Source organism: Bidens hawaiensis, unplaced genomic scaffold, assembly GCF_021521415.1.
Source record: "Bidens hawaiensis isolate Kalapana, Puna unplaced genomic scaffold, B.hawaiensis_p1.1 tig00001032_1, whole genome shotgun sequence".
Lineage (NCBI taxonomy): Eukaryota > Viridiplantae > Streptophyta > Magnoliopsida > Asterales > Asteraceae > Bidens > Bidens hawaiensis.
The window spans coordinates 4793709-4807705 of NW_027491060.1; the positions used below are offsets into that span (position 1 = coordinate 4793709).

Here is a 13997-nt window from a genome sequence, read left to right on the forward strand (position 1 = left end):
CACTCACTTTATTTGACAGATGTTTGTTTATGCTTCTAAATTAGTGATCATCGCAACAAACCTAATTATTCATGTGAGTCTTTATGAACTTGAATCCATAAATATGGTGGTTCCGCATGTAACGAAGTTCAAGTATCTAGGATCGCTTGTCAAGAGTGATGGAGAAATAGATAGTGATGTGGTACATCGTGTCCAAGTAGGATGGAGTAAATGGAGGGTGGCTACAGGAGTTTTGTGCGACAATAGATTCCCAACCAGTCTAAAGGGTAACTTTTATAGGGACGCGGTTAGACCTGAGATGTTATATGAAACAGATTGTTGGGCCATCAAGAAGTCACATGCGTGTAATCTCGAGGTAGCAGAGATGGAATGCTAAAGCGGATGTGTGGGCACACATATTTTAATCATTATTTACAACCTCGCAACCCATTTGTTAATTGCTATTTGTTGCAAAGATACTTTTGAATTCTTAATCATTGTATGTGGGTTTTAAAAATATTGAATTGAATCATCTTGTTGGTTCATCATTTCTAAATCAACCAGTTAAGTGAAATTGCAAACTTTATAACTAGTCTTAATCAATTTAGTTAGCATGAGTTATATACTCTTTGTGATTTCAAAACCTTACTTGCTCTAACTAGTAAATGTGATTAGGAACACGCAATTCTTTTTATCTTTGATTGGTCCTTCGACACCGATAAGGGGAGTATTGTTATGAAGCGAACCAGAGCTTAATCCCAATTAAGGCGGTCTAATAAATTGAAAGGTATCACCAAATAACAAAGTGGGGGGGGGGGGGGGGGATAACGAATATGATAGACATGCGCTCGATCTTCCTCTCCCACCCTTACTTTCTAGTATGTGATCTTCCTATCCTAATTTCTTATCGTTTAAGATTTTTTCAGGTGTAATATTATCACTACATCTAGTTAACCTAATTGTTGATTTATGAATTCAATTATAATTTGTTGTGTTTAGATCAAACCATATTAAAATTCCAATGCTTTTTTGAACTTTTATCTTGAAAGTGGAAGGATTCTTGTATTCAAAGAACATGGCATTTGATTAGAGTCTAATTATATGTATATTTGTTTGTTGAAACCACTAAAGGTGTTTAGTAAAGTCCATTCAACAGCTTCAAAATAAAGCTTTTTAAAAATGACTTTTGCTTTTCAAAAAACAAATAAACAAATCTAAAAGCTCACTCAAACACTCCATGAGTTTCATTTATTCTGTATCCAAGCGACACACAACATGTTAATGGATTTAAATTCCAATTCCTCCATATTCCTACGAATTCCATGAACTTACACGCATAATGCATTATGTTTAACAAATTACAGTAATCCAATTCCAAACTTGTATTGTATAAAGGCATGTTCAATAAGATATGAATTTTCGTTGTGTAAGCCCTATACCAATCAAAAATTGGACAAAAGTGTTAGAGAATGTGACAAATTTTTTTCTCAAAATTTGGACACGAAAGACGAAATTATTTAAAATTTGAACGAGAAAGACGAGATTCACTTTAAATTTGGATGGAGCAGACGAGATTCAAATTTCTTTGAATCCCGTCGCTTCAGCCCAAATTTCTTGGTTTATTTTGAGAATATTAATGATTAGTGGATCATTTCAATTTTCTTTCGTGTTCAGATGGTCCATTTAGGAATTTTCACCAGTGTTTTAAAAACCGGTTCAAACCGGTCGGTTGAACCGGTTAAACCGGATTTCGTAAAGTAGGCCGGTATTTTAAGTCTGGTATTTTTCACCGGTTTGCTTAAACATCGTACCGGCGGTTTTTGTTTAAAATACCGGTATTTACCGGTAATCCGGTTTTAAGCCCGAGAAATTTTTGATTTTTGCGGTCCATATTTTTTCAAAATTACTTTTAACTCAACAATTAACATTCAAATGTGTAAACTTTAGAACTATTTTTTAAAAACTGAGTGTTTTTGCATTATTTTTTTAATATGGATTAAGTTTTGGATTATTTTTGTTATGGAATTCATATAGTTTTGAGTTATTTTTTAATTGAAGTTACATTTATAGAAAATTATAAGGTAAAATATTCAACCGGTTGAACCTCCAGGTATAACCCGGTTCAACCGGTTGTACCATTTTTTAGCTCAAACCGGTACAAGTAAAATACCGGTTTTTAAAACATTGATTTTCACTAAATATAATATGTTAAATCACAATTTAGCCCGTATTTGAAATTTTACCCAACCCAAATTCGTAAGAATGTATTTTTAGCCCACAACTTATATTGTAACTCAAATCGAAATTAGGGCTCACTCCGAACACGAACACGAACACGAACCCCCTTGATCAATCAGAGACTTCATCGCTGCTGGTGTTTCCTGTCGATCAAAGTTACAGATTCATTTCACTACTCTCGCCGGTTTCTATTTCCTTACAGGTTACTTTCCTTTCATGCGTTTGTTTGAATGTTTTCTTAAGACTATTGTTATTATTATAGTTACAGTCTCTGAATGCTAAGTTAATTAGGTTATGCGATGCATTCCAATTAGTTTATATGTTCTATCTCGTCAATATTTAAGTTGGTTAAGCGTTATCAATACTTCCTTTTGAGAATCTATGTAAAACACTCGTTTTGTATCACCTTGTTACTGATATCTATTGGATCTAGATCCCAAGTTCATTTGAGCCTCTTCGTATTTTGCTACTAAAATATATATATACTTGTATTCATATATCAACCTGTCTTTGAATGAGGGTGAAATGTCATCAAATTGCATTACTCTTGGGAGAAATATTATTTAATCCGAGTTTGTTGGACTAGACTTACCCTTGTAACAGAAATATTATGCCTTTTTTAGCCTAAAGGAGAGTTCATTTTATATCTCAATATCTAATGCGCTATCCGGTGTTTGGTTTCTCTGATTCATATTAGATGAATTCTCAAGATGTGATTTGGTAGCATCTTTTGCCTTGAAATCCCAAAATCTATATGGCTAATTTCTGGTTCTCCGTGCTGGAGTAGACAATTGAATCTTCTATAATAGACTCGGTCTCTGTTTCCAGCTTTATTCTCATGATGATACTGATATGGCATATATTTTATTTTTTAGTTGTTTCTGTTATCAAACGCGCCAAAATGCAAGCAGGTGAAGGGGCCTTGTCTGTTATGGGTGTCCGCCCAATGGATATATCACCATATACTGGTCACCAGAATACGAATCCAAACGGTAAACAGAGAACATCAAGTTTATTGTCACCTATCATGTTGCTGACTGGTCATCAGAGTGCCATCTATACCATGAAGTTCAATCCAGCAGGAACAGTGATCGCCTCTGGGTCACATGACCGAGAAATCTTCCTTTGGCATGTAACCGGTGAATGCAAGAACTACATGGTTCTCAAAGGCCACAAGAATGCTGTGTTGGATCTACAGTGGACGGCTGATGGGTCCCAGATAATCTCAGCCAGTCCAGACAAGACATTGAGGGCATGGGATGTAGAGACAGGGAAGCAGATAAAGAAGATGGCAGAGCACTCCTCTTTTGTCAACTCATGCTCCCCTTCTAGGAGGGGTCCACCTCTTGTTGTCAGTGGATCTGATGACGGCACTGCGAAGCTCTGGGACCTGCGCCAAAGGGGTGCCATCCAGACCTTTCCAGATAAATACCAGATTACGGCTGTCGCCTTTTCCGATGCTTCAGACAAGATATACAGCGGTGGAATTGACAATGTTGTCAAAGTGTGGGATCTTAGAAGAAACGAGGTTACCATGACACTTGAAGGCCATCAGAACATGATAACGGGCATGCAGCTGAGCCCTGACGGCTCATACCTTCTTACCAATGCGATGGACTGCACTCTTCGTATATGGGACATGCGTCCATACGCCCCACAGAACCGTTGTGTGAAGATATTGGAGGGACACCAGCACAATGTGGAGCAGAACCTTCTAAAGTGCAGCTGGTCGCCTGATGGGAGCAAGGTTACTGCTGGTAGTTCTGATAGGATGGTTTATATTTGGGACACCACTTCAAGACGCATACTCTATAAGCTTCCTGGCCACACTGGATCTGTCAACGAATGTGTCTTCCACCCCACCGAGCCTATCATAGGATCTTGCAGCAGTGATAAACAGATATATCTTGGAGAGATATGACTTGCCCTTTGTAGGCATGGTTGTTAGCTCGAGACATCTGGTAGTAATTGTCAAATTGATGGATGGATGTTTTCTTTACAAATATGATTAGTTAGCTCTTATCGAGTCTTGTTTTTGAAGGAACTGATTAGTAATCAGATTGTTGAGTTAATGAAAGTCATGGTTACCATACTTTTTATCTGGTGACATGTCTTACACTATTATTTTGTATAGTGCTTTGAAGTTTGTTTGGTTGCAATATGGATGGTGGTATTAGTTTCTTTTTGCTTTTGGTATTCAGAATTGGTGTATGGCCGTTTGCTGATTGTAAACAGGGTTTTTTACTGCCCTTAGAGCCATACATGATTTTTCTGTTCTGTGTGGTTAATTGGATCTTATCATCTTTGGATGTGTTTCGGACAGCCGGCCAAATGTCTGTGCTGATTATGTGTTGTATTGTAACTCTTTTGCATTCACTCAGTTTCTTAAACCAAATGGTAAAAAGCATGACTATGACATTCTGCAATTCAAGCATGCGCATTTATAGTACATTCGGAGTTAGTTAAGAGATATAAATGCTTCAAGTTTGGATTTTAATAATGGTTGTGGGTAGAATTAGAATATGGCAAGTTGTACAACCTTTAAGATGGAATAAAGTACAAGTGCATTGCTGTGGAGTTGACGTGTAACTATGAGCCATTCAAAAAAATAAAGTGTAACTATGAGGATCTAAACTATATTTGATAGTACACATTACACTTGAGGGGACGAAACAGCATATAATAATTAAAAAAATAAAGTGATTACTAAAACTAACAAACTAATACAAAATTAAACAAAACCATCACAGGAGCAAGCACCGGTGTCCCCGTGTGGGCGAGGTTTGGGAGCAAGGCAACAGCAAACGAAACAAATAATAAGTAATAAAATCGCGGAGGATGCCATTGCTTGTGCCCAATTCTCCATGGATCAATCGATCTCAGCAATTGCATGGAATGGAATCATGATTTATATATGCAAATAAAGTATCAAAGAAGCATCTCATACAGGGTGTCCACACTCCAGATATTATGAGGCAAAAGTGGGCTCTTCTCTAAGGCACTACATGTGAAGCAAAAGTGGGTTTAAGTGAGATAATGTAGAAAAAAAAGATATAAAAATACCAGTTAATGTTATATATTATATGTAACAGTGTCGCTTAAGTTTTCAATCGCCATCATTTATTCTAGAAAAGATTTGAAAGGAGGAAATAAATAAAAAATGATTCTTAAGTGTACGGTTGTTTAAACATAATAAAAGTTATACTATTGTTTTAGTAGGCATGCAATGATTTATAGGGATTGAGCTCTTGATTTCATATTCTACACATTAACCACCTTACCGCCCGTACCAAAGTGGGAATGACCAAGTTGAAGGCTTAATTTGATAAATTTAGACCAATGAGGTGAAAATACATTGGCTTTTAAATAAAAAGGTTCGCTTGATATGGTTTATCTGGTCATTAACTAAATTAAAGTTGCTAAAAATAAAAAGCATAATTTGTTGGAGTGAGTAAACAAACATTACTGTACACGTTGTGTTAGTTATAAAAACAACTATATAGCCTGAAACAACTAAATTAAATATTTAAAGATATCTATATATAGCAATCTACCGGCTTTTTATTAGATGCCAATTCCTTATTGTTGCAAGTATTGAGTTCATGTCATGTTAATAAAGCACAGAGAAAGGGTAAATATGCTTAACTTCAAATATAACTTCATAAATCATAAATATACTTTATCTCACAAAATTGTTTTTACTAAAACCAAATATTAATTACCAATAAGGCATGTTACATTGCACATTAATCAACAACACACTTGGCCTGTTGCATGGAGGCTTGATGCAAAGAGAATAAAAAACATACACTAAAACTATACAAAAACCAAAAAAACAGAACAAAAGTGACAGCAATCAGTTACAATCAAAAGCTTCATCAAGTAGGGTACCTATAGCATAAGCATCGAAAAATATTGTTCAAACTCTTTATCAATGGTGAGCTTCTCAGCTCCTTGTTCAGCATCTGCATTAATTGGCATAAAATTTGAACACATAAATACATATATTTACAATAAACAAATAAATAAATGGTTATTAACCTTGGTTGACATTCCATCTTCCCGATGAAAGCACAGAATTATTCGAAACGATTCCATTGGAGCAAAGGAAATCTTCCATTGATTGTTTGCATTCATATTCCAAGCTACTAATCTCACAATCCTCAGAACTTAAAAGTGCAAACAAATTGCTGGCAGAAACGTCGTCACACGCTTTTGCCTCCAGCCTCTCAGAAGAAATGTCACTCCAATTAACCGAAGATGACGTTGAATGGGCGGCATCATTGTGCAGCATAAAATCATCAGACATAGACATGACCGAATCTGCATCTTCCGAAAAGCTGTTGCTATCTTTTGCAGACATACTGTTTTTTATTATATCCAAACAGGTGTGTTTCGCCACACGAACCTCCAAAATTCCATCTTCAAATTTCCTCTTGTTCCTGCAGCCATGGAAACAAAAAAATAGTGGATAACTTGATTAAAAGTTATGTAAATTGAAACAAGTAAATAACTGGAATTAGGGCTGTAAATGAACCAAACGTTCAGCGAACAGTTCGTGAACCGCTTAGCGGGAAGTTCGTTTACGTTCGTTCGTTTATTAAATGAACAAACACGAACAAGAACAAGAAATTTTGTTCGTTTAGTTAAATGAACGATCATGAACAGAGGTTGCGTTTGTTCATTTGTGTTCGTGAACGTTCGGTAATGTGTTAAATTATGTTCGTTTACGTTCGTTTGTTTATGTTCGTTTAAAAGGTTTGCTTTATATTTTTATTACTTTATTTTATTTGTAATAATAAACAACCTAACATTTATATTTTATACTTTTATAGTTTATGTTCAGTTTGATTCGTTAATGGTTTGTTTTATAAAGTCTTGCTATAACTAACAACAAATCTAACTCTGATCCGTTGACATTATCAGAATAAAGCCGCCAATTGGGGGTTGATTATGTTTATGACTATTATTATTATTATTATTATTATTATTATTATTATTATTATTATTATTATCTCAAGTGCTTAACTTTATATTTAATTAAGGTGATTACGTCTAATCCTTAGGATTAATAATACTTTTTTTTTAAATAGTACATATTAGTTTGTGTTCATGAACAAGTTCAATTCCTTAATGAACAAACCACCAACAAGATTTTCCGTTCGGTTAGCGTTCATGAACAAGTTTAATGCTAAACGAACATGAACAAAGCTTCATTCGGTTCGGTTCGGTTTTGTTTGTTTTACAGTGCTTATGTTTATAAATCTGAAGTTGACTTTAGTTCATTAACATGTGCCCAAATTAAAATATCATCAACTATAAAATTGTCTTTTTAACCTGATCCAACTATGAACTCAACTAAGTGGATCTGAAAAAAGATGTTTCTCAAACTCATGATCCAAAAAGTAAACACACAAAACAAAACAAAAGCAGTGGATATATAAATGATTAGCAGATGAAAGTGAGATTAAAACCTGTTAAATCCACACAGATCTTGGTCCATCGAGTATCCAAAGAGAAGAGATGGAACGACTCCCAATTCCTCCTTAATATTTGCTATCTACCGAAAACAACTTGCCCATACTTTTGTTTGCGTTTTCCAACATATTTTATTCAAAAAAAAATTCATTTTTTTATGTAACAATTTAATATTATATATATAAATGAGCGAGAAGCTTATTTTAAAATATCAGTTATAAATATTTTATTGATGAGTTACTTGGCCAGTGAAAAAACATATATTAAATTAACAAGCACAAAATTAATTTCCTCATTTTCTTTTTTTTCCAAACAGTAATGGAGTTAGATGATGATGCTCAGTTACATATATATATATATATATATATATATATATGTTCAAACTTATAACCATTCTGCAGGTTGCTACCTCATACATTCATTTATCTAACTAGGTATGCTTGCAAGCGATGTGTACGTGCCGATAACAGCACATATCAGTCCCAAAATAATCATCAATGAACACATTGTAATCTGCAACAAACAATTCGTCACACGTTTTATTCTCTAACACCACGTGTAGTAGGGTCGGCTGGTCGGGCGTGGTTCTAACCAATTAAACCGTTCACTCACATTTTTTATTAAATAAAGTTAAAATATAATATATGTTTTTAGTTAAACCATTACAGTAGTAACATGACAGTACTTTTTGTTAGTTAAAGCTCATCCACTACACATGGACTAAGTTGATTAACGACATAAGATATAGAATAGAATGACAAACCTCAACCGTTGTGGTCTGACCATGAAGTAAGCGCAAGTAGCAAGCACACGGGAAAATTATAGACTGATTAGACAAACCGATAACAACATTATTCACGAGATTATAAACTGATTTGGAAGAAAACAAATGGGAAAAATAATTACCACAAGCATCTCAAATACAGATCCAGTCAAGGCCATCACAACTCCTGTAGTGGATATACATTATTAGCAAACATCAAACGATTAAAAGCGGAAATTGATTAGATTGTGCTTACCAAAATATGGAACTGTTAGAGCTGCAAGTAAAATTAAAATCATTAAAGCCGTTCTTATGATCATCGAGACAGCATATGAATTTTGTTGAGCTGGTGGCAACAGTTCTTCGATACCGTACGCAATAGGTGTAAGTGTTAAGGCAAACTTTGTAACAGGGGCCACAACCTGTTGAATTATCAAACAATGATGGAAATAAACACCAACAAAAAATTAAGAAAGTGATGATGATGCATACCACAGTCCATGCTGCAACTTTGGAAGAAACATAATTTGTGGGCATATTTAAAGTGAACTGAGACTTGACCGAGTCCCCAAACAACATGTACCCGTATACTCCTACTGCACTATACATAACGAAAGATACAGAAAAGCTGCATTTGTTGACATACATCGACATTAATAATAACAATATCTACAACATAAACAATAAGAATAATAATAATGATAGTGACCTGATAAGAAGCACGGATGGAAATCTGGACGGTTCTTTCATTGAAGTGTAGATATTGGGGAAAACCGAATGACTGCCATAGCAGAAACCGATTAGACCAACTGCTACAGGCAGGTTCCCCAAGTCTAATGCAGTTCGATGTGAGTGAAACTCGACCCCATCAACCACCCCTAACCATAGCAAACACACCACCACAGCTGCCAATGTTAAGACTCCTCCAGCTGCTCACACAATTAATCAAGTCCCTTTAGTTTAGAAATTAATATTCTACCTACAAACTATCTGTATATGAAGGATATATATAACCTGAGATATATGAGAGTAAACTGAGGTTTCGCAGCCAGACTGTCGGGAGGATGACAAGTGTAGATATAATTGCACAGAAGAGATAAGAATCAAGATGTATAATCCCACCAATATCCAAATGGGCATGTGGGAATAGGGCTGAAAGGGTATCATTCATCATTATCAAGTACTCCACACAAGAAGACTGCAAGCAGTACACAACATATATTACTTGACTTCAAGTTAATGCAGGTAGCATGAATATTCATCCACTTACAAATAAGTCCAAGTACAAAACCATCTGCATAAGAAAATGACAAGTTACTAGAGGAACAATAGAATGAAAAACACATTTGAAAGTATGATATCATATACATAATACACTCACAGCTATACATATGCGGCCAAAATAACCAAAAGCGGCTTGTCCGATATCAGGGTACGTTTGGAGTCCCTGACATCTTTCTAAGCATACTTTTAGCAATATTCCAGTGTAGCAAGTAATAACACCAAACCCCATCAGAAGCACAAGGCTAAACCATCCTCCTTCTTTAAATGCATACGGCATCGTTAGGATCCCAATGCCGCATAGCACGTTTATCGCTGCACGCATATAATAATTAAATAATTAATAACTAACAGTACTAAACAACATGAACATGCACGGTCTGACTGACCGTTAAGGACTGCTTGAGAAAAAGAGCATTGCTCTACAGGAGGCGGGAGGCCGGAGATAGATGATTGAGATAATATGACTGGGAGTGTTGAGACAGGCTTATAATCTTTCCCCAAGCTTTTAGAAGTTATGAGCGGCTTGCGTATATCACCGAACGAAGTCTTGGTTGGTAGAGTCTGTTCTGATGTTCCCCTTCTCCTCACAGAATGAAGGGGCATTGTGTACATGTCCATAGACCGCCTGCATGCATGCATAATGCATAATGCTACTTAATTCTTACATACACATAAATAATATATATATGACAATTAAATGAAAGGAGGCCAGACGTACCTGTAAGTTTGAGGCCAGGGGTCATTGGTATAGTTAATATGAGAGTGAGAAGAGGGTGGTAATTCACAGTCGGATCCGGTTTCATCATCTTCGTCGTCGTCAGGGCAATCTGTTTCGGCTTCGTTGTCTTCATCGTCTGTTTCAACCTCTATGCGCCTGTCAGGCACAAATTCTTCGTCCATTTTCATCCCCATCATTGTTTAATCACTTTAGATTCATGCATCCAATTTTGTATAATTATACTATGTACGTTGTTAGGTAAATTATTCAACCAAACTCTAGTCCGAAACATATGTGTTGATGCATTATTCTGATCCCTACATTTGCAAAACAACTATTTTTATATTTAATATTACTACTTATGTGTATGTGTGACATTCGATCTCAGTCACATTATAAGTTACTAGCTTTTTGAACCCGTATATCACCCAAGATTTATCAAATGATAAAATAAATAAGGTTTGATATTTGAAAGAAAGGAACACAAATAAAAGTAAAAAGTAAATGAAATATGGAGTAAATAAGATTAGTTATTTCAATTGTGATTCTCAAAATACTTCTTATGACTAAAATTGCGTCTAGCTTAGCATACCATATAACAAATCTAAAAGTTTGCTTGATAATGATAAAAGTCATACCGAGCTACTACAAATACTAGGTGCTCCACATGCATTTGAGACATTTTTTCTCCCCAAGTTGTATACCTTGTAATAATAAACATATAAAAGAAAACGATAGTGTTGACATATAAAGATGTATTATGTATATATATTTATACTTCTAAAGCCTTAAATGTTTCAATTTAAAAAAAAGTAATAAAAATATGCAGGGCTTTTGCTTAACATTCATCCCAATTTTAAGTCTAAAGTACTGGTTTTTTTTAGTTAAATCTAAAACAATCATAATGATGTCCATTACATGCATTTATCTACAAGAAGGATGGGAACGGTTATCACATCTATATCTATAATATATATAAACGAAAACATAAAAATCCTACGTGTCGTGATGTGGTCGCCCCCTTTTTTCTTAGAGTCACCAGATTTGCTTGATTTTTAAATAGAGACTTCTCATGCATTTGACCTGAATTCATGGATATGGGTCTTATCAAACCCAGCTATTTCTTAAACGGGTTATAACATCTTATTAAATTAAAAACCAATCTCACCAAATATTTGATATAAAAATCCTATAAAGTAGGGATACTAAAAATTAATATATGATATTTAAAAATATATATATTATTTATAATTATAAAACCAATTTTATAGTAAAAAAAATAAACAGGTCTTGGGTCTCATCAAACTCATATAGCTTTTAAACCGGGTTATAACATCTCATTTATTTGTGAAACAATTTATCATCAAACCATAAGTATATTATTAACTTTCATACAATAGAAAAATAAAAATTCAAAATATAAATAAAATTAGAAACAAATAATATAAACAACCCCGTAATACGGAGGATAAAAACTAGTTATTATATAAAAAGAAAACAATAAATAAACACAATTATAAATATAATTAAAATGCATCTTGACATGCTCTCACAATAGTTATTGTAGGAAAACATTACAAGTAATAAAGCATGTCATACATGCACTCATCTGCATCAGTTTTAATCCACAGTTCAACACGTGTCTGGCTACGTGTGAGTTTTTTATAAAAAGACTATGTCTCTGTCTTCAATTATGAATTATGGGTGTATGTTCGGTAGCCAAGCACCATCCCGGTCAGCTCATCATCGCTCATTCTCCGGTCAGCCTGTCTCCGTTAAGCTCAAAGGTATGTCACCATAAACCCTAAACGTATTTTCAATTTGGAGTCCAATTTCGTGATACTCATCAAGAATGACTGCCAAATTTTCGGAGTAATTCATTCAATTGGGTTTTTGTTCATCATTCGACTTCAATTTCCGGTGACTTTTTTCTTCTTCTTAACTTGGCTTGGTTACTTACAGGTTAGCTCTCTAAACATCACATGGTTTCCTGATTTCCCTCTAGGAGATTTGCCAATGCTGCAGGTATGTTAAAAGAATAATGATTACATAAACATTATAATAATATTAAATCAGTTAGTTAAATATTTTGAATACAATGTAGGATGAGGTGTGTTGGGTCAGTTTAGGAATCAAAACAAAATTAAATTAATAGTTTATGTTTTCTCCCATTTAACGCATCAATTAACCTTGCTGCGAGCCCGTTTTACGAGCTTAGAAACGGTATTTAAAACGGGTTAGCAGGTGGACGCCTAATGGGTAATACATGATTTTAAATCAAACCTTAAGAAGTCCGTTTACTTAAATGAACTGAGCGGGCAAAAGACAAACGGACTCGAGGACCGTTTAATTTAACAAGTTATGCATATAAACTCTTAAAAGTCTCTTCGATACAAAGGTTTAATCAAATCATCAAAAAACCATATGTTTAACCAGAGAGGCTAAACGGGCCAAGGAAACAGAACATGTTTAGTCTAATAGTATAGGACATCTACTGGCTCATACACGTTTGTGGTATTTAGTTGACTTTTCATTTAAAATAGACTACTAAATTAATGGTTTCATCACATTCATACTTTTTAAAGGATGTGTCATATATGTATATACTCAAATAAAAAACTTATCAAAATCTATCAAATTGGTAAATCATTTGGAAGTGTTACTAATTTTATTTATGTTCTGGTCAGGATGAGTTCATTTCGAACCGGGTAAAGTTTTGAAGACTCAAATCGCCTGGTTTGGGTTATGTTTTATTTGGGACCTGAACAAATAATTTGAACCGGTCCGAACGAGTTTGATTCATAGTAATCTGAACACGAAATGAGTCCTAACATGACCCCTGTATTCGTGGGCTTTCCAGGGCATGACCTACTTGACATGTCAAGCTTTTCTATGAGGTGTTAAAATGGGTTGCGGTCCAATTCGCCTTTACAGTGCCAGCTAATGTCTTAACAGGTAAATATTTTCCGCTCAACCGGATATGATTCTTTTCATTATAAATATTTGTCACTTAGCGGGTTAAGTGGATCCAAATTCACAATGATTTTGTTTGTGTTTTCCTAGTCTTAGTTACTCTGATAGTTACTAAAATTGCATACAGTCTAATTCATTTGGCAGTCTTACTAATTTTGTTTCTTATTCGACAACTTGAAAGGTACCATGACAATGTTACCCATATCGATGACACGTCCGATGTACATGTGGTCTTCTTTAACGATGCAATGACAACCCTCATTGGAAAACTATGCAAAGAGAACCCCACAGCTACAAAGACCCCACCCCCCCCCCCCCAACCTGCCCACCCACCGTGGGCACCGCACCGCTGTCATTCTGTCAACAATGTAAACGAGAGGCAAACCATTGTCATGACAGGCTGTAAGCCCTGCTGCAAAAAGTCAACAAAAAAGGCCACAACACGAGCCATCAAGTACTAGATCAAAAATGACAAAAAGTATAAAGTACAGGCCTTTTAAAACAGACTTCTGTGCTGATGCAAGAATAGAGAAGACTATGAAGAAATGCAGGCTTTGAACCAGC

General features: G+C 35.0%; 2 protein-coding genes, 1 long non-coding RNA gene and 1 pseudogene across 3 annotated transcripts; 2 read left to right on the plus strand and 2 right to left on the minus strand.

Annotated features, from left to right (window-relative positions):
* Window positions 1-3092: 3092 nt before the first annotated feature.
* On the plus strand, window positions 3093-4164 carry LOC143555713 (uncharacterized; annotated as a pseudogene).
* Window positions 4165-5850: 1686 nt separating this feature from the next.
* Window positions 5851-8263, minus strand: LOC143554055 (uncharacterized). Its single transcript, XM_077043915.1, has 3 exons — window positions 7692-8263; window positions 6259-6659; window positions 5851-6182 (listed from the first exon to the last, which is right to left on the minus strand). Exons 1-3 carry the CDS (start codon window positions 7718-7720, stop codon window positions 6109-6111), a joined length of 504 nt encoding a protein of 167 aa, XP_076900030.1. The 5' UTR covers window positions 7721-8263; the 3' UTR covers window positions 5851-6108.
* Window positions 8264-8404: 141 nt separating this feature from the next.
* Window positions 8405-10654, minus strand: LOC143552620 (amino acid transporter AVT1D-like). The gene is made up of 10 exons (XM_077042792.1): window positions 10461-10654; window positions 10129-10367; window positions 9840-10054; window positions 9729-9752; window positions 9473-9656; window positions 9168-9387; window positions 8951-9086; window positions 8715-8880; window positions 8602-8645; window positions 8405-8521 (listed from the first exon to the last, which is right to left on the minus strand). Exons 1-10 carry the CDS (start codon window positions 10652-10654, stop codon window positions 8405-8407), a joined length of 1539 nt encoding a protein of 512 aa, XP_076898907.1.
* Window positions 10655-12173: 1519 nt separating this feature from the next.
* LOC143554066 (uncharacterized) lies at window positions 12174-13715 on the plus strand. Its single transcript, XR_013138932.1, has 4 exons — window positions 12174-12247; window positions 12423-12485; window positions 13148-13415; window positions 13615-13715. It is a non-coding gene; the product is annotated as an uncharacterized LOC143554066 (long non-coding RNA).
* The last annotated feature ends 282 nt before the right edge of the window (window positions 13716-13997 follow it).